Genomic DNA, 13,104 nt, shown 5'->3' with positions numbered 1-13,104 from the left:
AACCCTATCCCTTAATGTCAGCATGTTCTGGAAGGATCACTGGGTGAGAGTAGGAGCATTTGACAAGAACTTCAAGAAAAGAGGCTAGTGGCTGGATATGTAGCTCAAGGATAGAAAACTTTGCTTAACATGCTGAAAGCCCTGGGTTACACACACACACACACACACACACACACACACACAGAGAGAGAGAGAGAGGAGAGAGAGAGAGAGAGATGTACCCATTAGAAGAAATATCAGGATTCTTCTGAAGAATTCTATTTTTTTAAAAAAAGTTATTTTATGTATATGAACACATTGTAGCTGTTTTCAGACACACCAGAAGAGGGCGTCCGATCTCATTACAGTTGGTTGTGAGCTACCATGTGGTTGCTGCTGGGACTTGAACTTAGGACCTCTGGAAGAGCAGTCAGTGCTCTTAACCACTGAGCCATCTCTCTAGCCCAAGAGTCTTTTTTTTTTTTTTTAAGTTTTTGAAAGAAGTAATCTGCCCGGTGTAGTGGCACATGCTTTTAATCCCAGCACTTGAGAGGCAGAGAGAGATGGGTGTGTTGACAGATGCGTCTCTTGAGTTCCAGGCCACCCTAGTCTACGTATGTAGTGAGTTCCAGGCCACTCAGGGCTATATAGAGAAAAAACCTTGTTCAAAGTGCTAGGATTGGTGGCCGGAAAGATGGCTCAGTGGTCAAGGGCTCTGGCTACTTTTCGAGATGTCCTACATACAATTCTCAGCAACCACATGGTGGCTTACGATCTGATCCCCTCTTCTGGCATACAGATATACAAGCAGATGGAGTAAATATATAAGTAGAAATAAATCTTAAAGTGCTAGGAGTAAAGGCATGCATCACTACCACACCAAATCCCTCCCCCTTTTGTAAAATTACATTTGTGTGTGTATCCATATATGTACACAGCCTGCATGTCTGAGAGTTTTGGATTAATGCCATTGGCAGAGGAGATTTTAAGACAGCCTCGTATTGATTCTGTCGTGTGCTTGTCAGTGGTCACTCTTATGCAGACCTACAGTGAAAAGGGGCAAGCCAGTAAGCAGCACCCTTCCATGGCCTCTGTAGCAGCTTCTGCCTCCAGGTTCCTGATCTGTGTGAGCTCCCATCTTGTGTTTACTGGTGATCTATGATATGGAAGTGTAAGCCCAATAAACTATTTCCTCCCCAAGTTGCTTTGGTCATGGTGTTTCATCAAAGCAACATTAACCCGAACTTAGACACTTTATTAGGGCTCTTGGTTTTTGTTTGTTTGTTTTCCAAGATGGAATCTCACTTTGTAGCCCCGGCTGTCCTGGAACTCACTATGTAGACCAGGCTGGCCTCAAACTCATAGAGGTCTGCCTGCCTGTGCCTCTCGAGGGCTGGGATTAAAGGTGCAAGCACCTCACCTGCCTTAGTGAGAATTTCTATTGCCGTGATGAAACACCATGATGTGAAGCAACTCGAGGAAAAGCTTAACTTCATCTTCCACCTCCACGTCACAGTCTGTCACTGAAGGGAGTCAAGGCAGGAGCGCAGGTAAGGCAGGATCCTGGAGGCAGGAGCTGATGCAGAGACCATGGAGGAGTGCTGCTTAGGGGCTTGAGTAAGCACTCTGTGCTTTCTTATACCATTCAGGACGATGAGCCCAGGGGTGCCACCATCCACAGTGAGCCGAACCCTCCTGCATCACCAACCAAGAAAATTCCCTGCAGACTTGCCGCAGGCTGATCCTACGGAGGCATTTTCTGGATTAAGATTTGCTCTTCCCCCGGTGTCTTTCTGTGTAAAGTTAACATTGAAAACTAGCCAGTACCTCATATGTGGAGGTCAGAGGACAGTTTGGGGAGCCAGTTCTTTCTTCCCACCACATGGATCCTGAGGATTGAGCTCTGGTTGCTAAGCTTGTTGGCAAAGGCAAAAACCCTTGGAGCCATCTCACCAGCCCAAAAGAAAATAGTTTAATGGCTGGGAATATAACTCCCTCCGTGGCAAATAACTTGCTTTATGTTTAAAATAAGTAGCTATCTGTTCATAATGATGCACACCTGTCATCTCATACCTTGGGAGGCAGATGATCAAGAATTCAAGGTCATCTCTAGCTATACAGTGGGTTTGAAGCTGACCTGGACAATTTGAAACCTCAACTTGAAAACCTGTCTCAAAAAAAAAAAAAAAAAAGCCAAAAAGCTACTAACTATCTAAATAACACATTATAAACAATCAGAAGAAGTGTATAAAAATTTGCTTCTGAGCCCAGGCACCCATGAATAATCCAGGTCCCTGCTGTGCTTCTCCTTGAGTAATAGCTAAAGACGCTCCTGGGGGCTCTGGAACAGCCTTTGATATGTCAGGTAACCACAGCAACAGTCGTTTGAGATCACTTATGGCCTGGATGTACAGTTTTGTGCCGGGTGCCAAGAATCAGGCAGAGTCATTTGGCTCTTGGCTGATGTCTCAGGGATAGATGACAAGCTACAGGAGGCTTCTCCGTGAAGAAGAGGAAGACATCTAGGATTCCTTCTACACGAGAGCAGCCTGTGCTGGGACCTGACTCCAAGAACAGAAAGATGGAAGGTCCCCTTCCTCCAGACGACATGCAACTGAGTTTTATCTCTCTGCAGTCTCATGCTTCCAGAGGCCAAGTGGTCCAGCCCAGGAACTGTGGGCCTTTATCTGTGTTCTTCTTCCTCTCTGGAAACACCAGGTCTTTGGAGCAGGGGAACTTGGCAGGCTCTTCCATGGCAGTTGTCGTAGTATTCCTCCTCCTGTTCTTGTGTGGGCACCCCCAGGCTGCTGCAGGTAAGGGGCAGGAGGTGGGGGATTCTGCAGTTTCTTAGGTTGGGAGGAACCGAAGCTGCTTCTCTGAGTGCTTCTCAAAATGCACGTGACTCAAGAAGACAGACTGACCTTGCTTGAACCCTCTCTGCCTTTAGTCCTAGGGAGACCCAGAGGTACCAGGAGCCTAGATTATATACAGTTTCCTGTCCTTTTAAAAGAGATAAACATCGAGTCTGGGTTCTAGCTCAGAGTGCTTGCCCAGCACGTGTACAGTTCTCAGCTCATCTCCATGCAAGAGTTTGATCCTTGTGACCATGGCGTGCCATGCCTGTAACCCCAGCACCTCGGAGGAGATAGCCCCAGGATCAGGCAGGCGGTCCAGGTGATCCTCAACTACGTGGTCAATTTGAGGACACAAGATGAGGGTCCTGCTATGAGGCTATGAGGGTGTCATACGCATAGCTTCTAGTGCACATAGCTTTAGGCATGTCTGTGAGGGCATCTCCAGAGTTTTCACTGAGGAGGGAAAAGCAACCTTGAGTGTGGGTGGCACCACCCAGTGGGCTGGGGTAGTAAGCTCAATACAAACAGGGAAAAGGCAAAGTCAATCAGGTATAGGCATTTCCCTTTCTCTGCTTGGAAGTCCATCCAAATGCAAAGCCTGTTTCAACCACCATAAATTTCCTGCTATGATGGCCTTAAACCATGTGCCAAAAGAGATCTTACTTCCAGCAGGGCAGTGGTGATGCAGACCTTTGATCCCAGCATTCAGGAGGCAGAGGCAGGCGGATCTTTTAGTTCAAGGACAGCCTGGTCTACATAAGGAGTGAGTTCCAGGATGGCCAGTGCTGCACAGAGAGATGATGGTGATGGTGATGGTGATGGTGATGGTGATGGTGATGGTGATGGTGGTGGTGATGCTGGTGATGATGGTGATAGTGGTGATGCTGGTGATGGTGGTAATGGTGGTGATGGTGGTGATGGTAGTGATGGTGATAGAGATGATACTCATCTAACTCTCTTAAGTTGCTTTAGCCTGGCTTTTTTGTCAAATCAATGAGAAAAGTCACAGTAGCCCAGCTGGTCTTGAACTCTCAGGTCAAGTATTCCTTCCTCCATCTGCCTTTGAACTCTGTGACTGCAGGTGTACAACCACACCCAGCTTCCAGCTTCCCTTATTTTATTTTTATTTGTTTGTTTTGAGACAGGGTATTGCTTTATAGCAGCCTTGGCTGTTATATATTTTATTATAGAGATATGTAATATGTTTATTATGTGATGCAACCCCTCCTCCTCAGCTTCCCAAGTGCTCGTATCACTTGTGTGCTACCTGGCTTCGTTCCCCTTAGGAAATAAAAACAGATGAGGAAATGTGGGATGAGATAAGGGATGTCACCAACAATTGCAGCCTGACCAAGACAGAGCCTCTCACTGGCAAGGAAAGACAGAAAGCCTTTCCACTCTTGGCCTCCCCTCCCCAACTCTTTCTGGGAGTCGTGTATCCCAGGGTCTCCTTGAGCAGGCGAGGGATGACGCCAAACTTCTGATCTTCCTGTCTCTGGGTGCCAGGATCACAGGTCTGTACCCCCACATTCAGTTTATGGGTTTAAGCCAAGCTGGGGACCCAAGCCATGCCCAAAAGGCAAGCGCTCTGCCAGCTACCCAAAGCCTCCAGCAAGCACTTTACCGACTGAGCTACATTCTCAGCCCACCTCCCTTTCTTCATAACAGTCGCTTGAGAAATGTGTGCTCACCAGTGCTTGAAGACCCCAGAAGGGAGTTCCAGGACAGCCAGGGCTACACAGAGAAACACTATCTCAAAAACAAAAAACAAAAACAAACAAACAAACAAAGACCCCAGAAGGAAAGGAAGGCAGGAGTTGGAACTAAAGTAGGGGCTTGCTGAAGGCCTGAACAGCTCTGCTCTGACACTGCTCCTTCCCCACAGACAGCATCCAGACCATCTACGTAGCCTCTGGGGAGTCAGTGGAGATGCCGTGTCCCTCACCTCCCTCCCTACTTGGGGGCCAGCTTTTAACCTGGTTCCGAAGCCCTGTAGCAGGCTCCTCCACCATCTTGGTGGCCCAGGTCCAAGTAGACAAGCCAGTCTCAGACCTTCGGAAACCCGAACCTGATTCCAGGTTCAAACTCTTTGGAAATTATTCCTTATGGCTGGAGGGGTCCAGGGATGAAGACGCTGGACGGTACTGGTGTACTGTGATGGATCAGAACCACAAGTACCAGAACTGGAGGGTGTATGACGTCTCCGTGCTTAAAGGTGAGGTGGGTCTGAAGACCTCTCTGGACACTGGAGATCAGGAAAACCACACAAGAAACTGAGGAACCCCTCTCTCCTGCCAGGATCCCAGTTCTCTGTGAAGTCTCCAGATGGCCCCTCTTGCTCTGCCCTCCTGTGCTCTGTGGTCCCTGCCAGGCGTCTGGACTCTGTGACCTGGCTAGAGGGAAGGAATACTGTGAGAGGACATGCTCAGTACTTCTGGGGAGAAGGGGCTGCCCTGCTCTTGGTGTGTCCCACAGAGGGGCTTCCTGAGACCAGGGGCCGTAGGCCAAGGAATATCCGCTGCCTTTTGCCTCAGAACAAAAGATTCAGCTTTAGCCTGGCAGGTAAAATCAGGGAGGGAATGGGGAAGGGCATTCTCTCCAACCCCTCTCTCAAAGTTGGGAAAGAGGACAAATCACACCAGTAACTAGGGGGTAACTTTCCTAGAGGGGAAGGCTTCCCCAACTCCCTCATTGACCACATCTATCACAAAGAATAGTTGATTAAACCAACTTCCTAGTTTTCCAGACCAGAAAGGTGTGGTGGCGCATGCCTTTAATCCCAGTAGTTGGGAGGCAGAGGCAGGTAGATTTCTGAGTTCCAGGCCAGCCTGGTCTACAGAGTGAGTTCCTGGACAGCCAGGGCTATACAGAGAAACCCTGTTTCTGAAAGCCAAAAAAAAAAAAAAAAAAAAAGAAAGGGGTTAATCTAGGGGTGAAGAGAGAGTTCAACCAAGTAAAAATGCTTATAATACAAACATGAGAATCTGAGTTTGAACTCAGGAGACACAGACACACACACACACACACACACACACACACAAAGCATCAGTCATGATGATGCAGACTTATAGTCCCAACACTAGAGAGTCAAGGCAGATGGGCCCCAGGGCTCTCGAGCCAGCCAGCCTGGCCTGCTTTATGAACTCCAGGCCAGTATCTACCTCCAAAAATAAGGTGGATACCTGAGGAAAAACATTGGCAGTTGTCTGCTAGCCACCACATTCACGTGAACACACACACACACACACACACACACACAGGCACATGCGCGCACACACACAAGAAAGAAATAGGCTGATTTAAGCTGGGCACGGTGGCACATCCCTGTTAGCACATGGGGATTAGAAGGAGGATAAAAAGTTTGAGGACAGCCTTGGCTATATAGTGCGTTCAAAGCCAGCCTGTATTACATGTGACCCTGCTTCTCTAAAAATAAGTAAAATCACCAAAATAAAAGAAATAGGCCTGTGCCTATAATCCTAGCTCTCAGGAAACAGAGGCAGCCAATAGTGTGAGTTCAAGGCCAGCCTGGTCTACATAGCCAATTTTAGGCCAACCAGGGATATATAGAGAGGCCTAGTCACCTCACTCTCCCTACCTCCACCAAAAAGAGACAAGAAATAGACCAGAATATGAGCCAAGCATAGTGGTACACACCTTCAGTCCCAGAACTTGGAAGGCTGACACAGAAGTTCAAGGCCAGTCTGGACTCCACGAGACCCTGTCTCAAGAACAAATGGAGGAAAGACACAGACAGATCTATTCTATGTGGACTTTTCTATGGCAGAGAGGAAATACATAGGGATTTCTGGGGTGCTGACTTCCAAAGAAGGGGTCACATATCCTGCGGTATAATGGCCTATTGATAGGGAAGGTTGAAGCAGAAAGCTTATAATTGTTAGACAAAATAAAAGGCCATTATATTGAGAATGAACGCTACCAGATGGAGAATAACCCATTTATCAGTCAGAGAGAGGAGCAAATGGCCATTGTTCTAGACAGAAAGGTCTCCGCAAGGCCTAGGGGATGACGAATGCATAAGGAACTGGAGAAATGCAAACTCATTTTCCATGTGTGTGATTTGCATGTGTGCATGCATATTTGCATGTGTGGGGGCACTGCCTGTCATTCTTCTTCTGCTGTTACAGCAGCTTCCGCGGAACCCTCCCCTACTGTTTGTGCCACTCTCCCGAGCTGGGACTTGCCCTGGATACTGGTGCTATTGTTCACAGCAGGCCAAGGGGTCACCATCATAGCCCTCAGCATAGCGCTCTGGAGGCGGCGGAGGGCCCAGGGGTCTCGGGACAGAGGTGAGTCTTTTCCCAGAGAGGTAACTTGGGTGTGGGGTAAAGGATTAGGCTCATATCTAGACCCTGTCTGCTCTAGGGGAGGGGAGGCAGGGAATAGACCCCTGAATTATCTGGTGACTTCACATCACATGGCTCCCTTTCCCTAGAGCCCTCAGTTCCTCATTTCAAGCCTGAAGTCCAGGTCTATGAGAACATCCACTTGGCCCGCCTTAGGTAAGTAGCCTTAAATCCCAGAGGGGCTGAGCATGGGAGATCTGCTGCCTGGAACCTGGGGTTGGATTGCAGATGGGGATCCTGGTTCCTGAGAAAGTCCAGGAGCTTTAACACAGCCTTTTGCTTTTGCAAACTCTATAGCCCACCTACCCACAAGACCAGGTGATCCTGGAGATATCTGCGTGGAAAAGCCTGACCCACAGTCCTGTGTCTCTAGCCACTGGCACCTGAAGGATTCCCTGGAACTTTGGCCAAGGGGTGGCTGAGGGTGTGACTCCTACTGGGCTTCCAAGAGCCACCAAGCTGGAGGGGCCAGGGACAACATAAGGAAAGCAGTAACATCATTCTGTGATGTCACCTACAAAAAAAAGGTGTGGTCTCCTGTCTCAAAGCAGCCAGCACATCAGTGACTCCGAGTGAGGAGGGAGGATTAAGGGGTCTGGGTCTGTTGGCAGGAGGGACAGGAGAGCCCAGAGACATGAGAAGTGGTGGGGCATCTGTCATACGTGTGTGGGGTGGAATGAGGGAGAGAGATGTCGACAGACCCAGATGCAGAGTTTGGAAAAAAGCAGCCCTAAATGGCAGATGTGGGAGACAGAGAAAACAGAAGACTTAACAGGCTTACGAGTAAATCTGACGTCCCCTCCCCATGTTCTTCACACAAAGAGAAGCTGAGAGGGAACAAGACCTCTTTAGTCAGGCCCCAGTCTTCTTCCTCATATGGAAAGGCAGAAACCAAGCCCAAATAGGAATGCCTGTCCTCAGCCCCACTGGGACGCTGTCCTTATCCAGCACACATGCTCCTCTGACACAATCCTCTGTGGTTCTCTATCAGCCAGAGCAGCTTATCATTTCTGACTCACTGTGAGCTCTGACCCTCGAACCAACCAGTCTCTTGCTATCTCCCTGGGTAGCGGAAGCATACCCAAGGGTTGGCAGATACATCCCAAGTGGAGTGAGTACCTCCAGGCTGTCCGAACAGAGGAAGTGAAAGAGGGTGTCGATGATGCTCCCAACAAAGCCAATCTCTAGCCTCCAGAAAGAAACCCAGCCGGGATTCAGACCATACCCCCTCACACCACACACACACACACACACACACACACACACACACACACCGTCAAAAGCCGCTCGGCCAGGTGCCCCTTTTGACTCTTCCTTCAAGCTTGGCTCTCAAAGGAGAGAGCAGGCTTCTTGGATCTTGCCTGCAGCCTTCAAACTGCAGCAGCTGAAGCCCAGGTGTTGACAGGGAAGAGGATGACAGCCACACAAGTGGAACCTGGTGTTGGGAAGCACCATAAGGGTCAAGTGTGGCAGCAGCGCAACCAGCCAAGCAGCTATAGTCCATTTGTGTGTGTGTGTCTGTGTGTGTGCATGTGTACATGTGTGTATGTATGCATATGTGTGTGTAGTATACATACAAGTGCACCCATGTACATACCAGTGCACATACAGAAGATATCAGATGTCCTTATTCCTTTGAGACAGGGTCACTAAACATGGAACTACCCTGGTGGCCAGAAATCCCCACAAATCCATGGTCTCTGCCCCTCATTTGGCCCTAGAGTTACAAGCACTGGTGTGTGGCTATACCTGGCTTTTTATTTTTATTTTTTTTAAATTTTTATGTGTACTGGTGTTTTGCTCCCATGTACATCTGTGGACTACACTGTGTTCAGTGCCTGAGGAGGCCAGAAAGGGCCTGGGATTTTCTGGGACTGGAATTGCAGATCTGTGTGAACCATGTGGGTGCTGGGAACTGAACCTCAGGGCCTCTGCAGGAACAACCAGTGCTCTTAATCACCGAGCTCTTAAAATGGGTGCCTACATCCGAAACAAGGCTCTTGTGCATAGACAGTATATACTGGGGCTCGGGGAGACACCTGTTCTGCCCGCCCGCTGTAGTTCATTCTTAAAGTGCACCCTTGTATGTTTCACCACCAACACCACATGCGCTGTTACCAGGCTTACAGACAGCTATCTTATCTGCTTTTACAGCTTATTTATTTATTTATTTATTTATGGTGTAGGGGATTGCCTTATGTATGGTAGGCAAGCACTCTATCATTGAGCTATATCTCTACCCAATAGCCCTTTTATTAAATACACTCTTTATGGTTCCCCAAGGTAGCCCTCTGTTCTTGAGACCCTCAGGTACCAAGCTACATGCCCCCTAGCAGAACTCTATTTCTCACCAGCCCCAGTGACATTTCTGTCCCTTTGCCTGGGACCCCACAGCTCATGCAGGGTAGCTGACCTGGGACATCTAGGTTTAAAGATGGGGGTCTCTTATGAGGTGAGGTTGCGGACACTTGCATGCAGGGAGCAGAACTCTGGCTGTAGGAACCGGGTCTGTAGAGGTACTGGTATCGGTGGCTGAGGTTTTTATACAAAGTCACGCTCCTGAGCGTGTCTCAACAGCATCTGTGCAGGTGTTTTCATGTCCACGGTGACACTGGAATCCTGGGTTGACAGCCGTGTACGCATGGGCTAGAGGAAGTCATGTACTCCCCAGCCGATCATGGCTGCAAGGGGTAGCAGAGTCATGAGGGGAAGGTTGGGGGGTGGCTGTGAGGCGGCAGCATTGCATAGGTCCTGCTCACAGCACTGGTGCCGGAGAGAGTAGGACCGTGACCAGTAGGTCGCATGGCCCAGCAGAGGGCACTGGGCTCTGGGGAGGCAGCCTTTCCGCTCAATGACCTCCTCCTCCTTTTGCTCTGTGGGACAAAAGAGGAATGCTGAGGTTGCGGCGGCGGCAGCCGTGGGCAGGAAAGAGAGGGTAAGGAGCCACCCCGAGAAGGGCCATCGCACCAGAGTCCTACCTGAGGTGCCAACACTGACACCACACACCTCGTCCTCTCGACACTCCCTGGGAACAGGGTCCCAGGGCTTGGCAAAGCTGCAGGTGTAACAGTGGAGCCGTCCTCTGGCTGGGGAAGTGGTGAGACCTGTTGGGTCAGCAGAGATCAAGGCAGGAAGGAAAAGAAGGTAAAGAGGCAAAGCCCAGACCTCTGGGACTCACTGAGGGCTGACACACAAAGGAGGGAGAGAGCCATAAAACAGAAAGAGCAGACAGGAATATAAAATAGCCAAGAAAGGAAAGATGATGCAGGGGGACAGAAACAAGAGGGACACAGTGACCAGGACAGACAGACAGGAACAGAAAGTGCCAAGAGAAACAAGTCAGCAAAAAGCCGCATGAGCAGGATGGGGGGAACCCCAAAAGTGAAGTAGATGGTGCCAAAGACAGGAGGAAACAGGGGTTGGCATTGACCGAGGCACTGAGCACAGAGCTGGATGTGAGAGACAAGTGGTGGGAACAGAGAGCTCTTCTCAAATGCTACCCCTCCCTCTGGCCTTCTGAGACATAGCTCTACATAGCCCAGACTAGCCTGGGAGTCCAGATCCTCCTGCCTCAGACTCCCAATGTCCTCAAATCTCCCCATTTCTCTTCACCTCTGTCAGCTCCCTTTCCATTCTCTGTCTCAGCCCTTGCACAAGCCCTCGTCCCAGCCCTTCCCGCCTCCCCACCCCCACTCCCTGTGGATTCCCCAGTCTACCCTTACCCAGTGTCCCTGAGAGGAACAGGACGCCAAGGAAGGCGCTGGACGGGCCCATGGCAGGTACAGCTCAGCAGTCTGCGAGAGCACAAACCTGTACCCCGAGTCAGACACACCTGCCCAAGACAGGGAGGAACCAGCAAACAAACAGACAGAGGGAGAGAATCTGGGGTGTGGAGAGATTGGCCTGCCTCATGCAACAGCCCTATGTTCCCACACCTGAGGCGCTCTCACTCCTGCCCATGCTCGCCTTGAGGGTCTTCTGTTTTCTCCCTGTTTGTTAACTCAGCCCAGCTGTCTGCCTCTCTAGAGTTGTGTCTGCCGCCTTCCCTCCTGCCTCCTCCCTCCCTCCCTCTCAAGCTGTTCCCAGTTCTAGATGGGGTTTTTGTTTTTGTTTTCTTCTTTTTCTTTTCTTGTTTTGTTTTGTTTGTTCCTGTCAGAGCCCGTATGCCTCTCAAGGTCACTCTGAACCCTCCCCTGCCCTAGATGTCAGAGTCCTGTTTGAGTGTGGTATCAACAAAGCCCACCCACCCATTCCCACACCCCACCCCACCCACCAAGCCCAGCTGTTGGGGGGCCCTACCCCGCTGCCTGGCTCACATGCCTTTGATTCACTCCCCTAACTCCACGCTTCAACAATGCTACCCCATAATTATCCCTCCTGGCTTTACTACCTTGCAGGAAAGAATTAATCAGGAGCTGGGCTGAAAGGATGTATGTCCTTCCTCTAAGAAGGAATTGGTTTCCAGGATGGGACTGTGGCTGTAAAGGAGGTTAGGGATTAAGAGACTGGGTGGGGACAGGGAGTTTTAGAGGGTTTATCCAACTCCTGGGTAGCCCTGGGTTCCAGTCCCAGTACCAACAAAAGAAACATTTCACCGAGAGGGTCACAGCAAGGAAGAGGGTAGTGGGCATCTGAGCACCCTGTACCCTGAAAATGACTGGAGGCCCCACAGAGCTTTCCTTTGTATGAATTCTATCAACATTTACCATATCAGCAATTAAAGCCTGCTCCTGAGATAGTACAGTAGGTAAAGGTGCCTGTGGTATAAGCTGAGGGCCCGAGTTTGAGCCCTGGGACCCACATAAAGGTGGAAGAGAGAGTCATCTGCACAGAGCCATCCTCTGGTCCCCACAAGTGCGCGACAGCATGCATGCATTCACCTGCACTCGCAAGGAAACAAATAATACATTTTTTTTTTTTTTCGAGACAGGGTTTCTCTGTATAGCTCTGGCTGTCCTGGAACTCACTTTGTAGACCAGGCTGGCCTCGAACTCAGAAATCCGCCTGCCTCTGCCTCCCGAGTGCTGGGATTAAAGGCGTGCGCCACCACGCCCGGCTAAATAATACATTTTTATCAACTTATTTTTTGGGCCTTCTTGACTGGCTGGGAACTCACTATGTCAACCAGGTTGGCCTTGAATTCACAAAGATCCACCTGCCTCCGGACAGGGCTATTTTAAAAGACTTTTTATTTTTAATTCTCTCTCTCTAATGTGTGTGTGTGTGTGTGTGTGTGTGTGTGTGTGATTGGATCCTCTGGAGCCATGGTAACTACTGTTCAACATGGATATTAGGAAGGGAAGCTGTTCTTCCAAAAAAGCAGCAAGTATTCTTGTCCACTGAGATATCTATCTCTTCAGCCCTAAGTAAGTTCTATTGTAAAAGAGAGTAAGGGGGCTGGAGAGATGGCTCAACAGTTTAGAGCACTTGTTGTTCTTGCATAGGACCCTAGTTTGATTCCCAGCACCTACATGTTGGTTTACAACCAACTGTTAACTCCAGTCCCAGGGCATTGGGTGGGCATTGGGTGCTGCTGCTTCTGGCTTCCACTGGCACCAGGAACACACATGGGGTACATTACATGTAGGCAAAACGTTCATTCACATTTAATAAATCTTTTTAAGAAAAAAATTAAAATAAGAAGCCAGGTGTGATGGCACATGCCCTATAATCCTAGCACACAGGAGACTGAGACAGGAGGATTGTCAGAAATTTGAGGCTAGCCTGAGTTCATGCTAAGCAGCAGGCTAGCCTAGGCTATGCCTCAACAAACAAGCATACACACACACACACACTATATATATATATATATATATATATATATATATATATATTAAAACAATAAAATAAAATAAACAGGACATTTAAACTTGGTATCGAAGCCAGGCATGGTGGTGATTCAT

General features: G+C 49.2%; 2 protein-coding genes across 4 annotated transcripts; one reads left to right on the top strand and one right to left on the bottom strand.

The window, feature by feature from the left end:
* The first annotated feature begins 2,716 nt into the window (after nt 1-2,716).
* Nucleotides 2,717-7,806, top strand: Ly6g6f (lymphocyte antigen 6 family member G6F). Of its 2 annotated transcripts, none has more exons than XM_021149571.2 (6): nt 2,717-2,792; nt 4,720-5,049; nt 5,133-5,396; nt 6,983-7,144; nt 7,291-7,357; nt 7,499-7,806. In XM_021149571.2, the coding sequence occupies exons 1-6, from the start codon at nt 2,732-2,734 to the stop codon at nt 7,521-7,523; spliced, it is 909 nt and encodes a 302-aa protein (XP_021005230.1). In that variant the 5' UTR covers nt 2,717-2,731; the 3' UTR covers nt 7,524-7,806. The 2 variants fall into 2 exon arrangements, with proteins under 2 accessions (XP_021005230.1, XP_021005231.1); XM_021149572.2 differs by having other exon boundaries at nt 2,730-2,792; nt 6,986-7,144; nt 7,499-7,603.
* A 1,540-nt stretch (nt 7,807-9,346) lies between these two features.
* LOC110284009 (lymphocyte antigen 6G6e) lies at nt 9,347-11,185 on the bottom strand. Of its 2 annotated transcripts, XM_021149574.1 has the most exons (3): nt 10,924-11,185; nt 10,180-10,305; nt 9,347-10,074 (listed from the first exon to the last, which is right to left on the bottom strand). In XM_021149574.1, the coding sequence occupies exons 1-3, from the start codon at nt 10,973-10,975 to the stop codon at nt 9,848-9,850; spliced, it is 405 nt and encodes a 134-aa protein (XP_021005233.1). In that variant the 5' UTR covers nt 10,976-11,185; the 3' UTR covers nt 9,347-9,847. The 2 variants fall into 2 exon arrangements, with proteins under 2 accessions (XP_021005233.1, XP_021005232.1); XM_021149573.2 differs by having other exon boundaries at nt 9,400-10,305; nt 10,924-10,987.
* Between the last annotated feature and the right edge of the window lie 1,919 nt (nt 11,186-13,104).

The sequence above is a fragment of the Mus caroli genome, chromosome 17, assembly GCF_900094665.2.
Source record: "Mus caroli chromosome 17, CAROLI_EIJ_v1.1, whole genome shotgun sequence".
In the NCBI taxonomy this organism is placed as follows: Eukaryota; Metazoa; Chordata; class Mammalia; order Rodentia; family Muridae; genus Mus; species Mus caroli.
The sequence above is the reverse complement of the archived record's forward strand: the minus strand, read 5'-3'. Positions and strand labels throughout refer to the sequence as shown.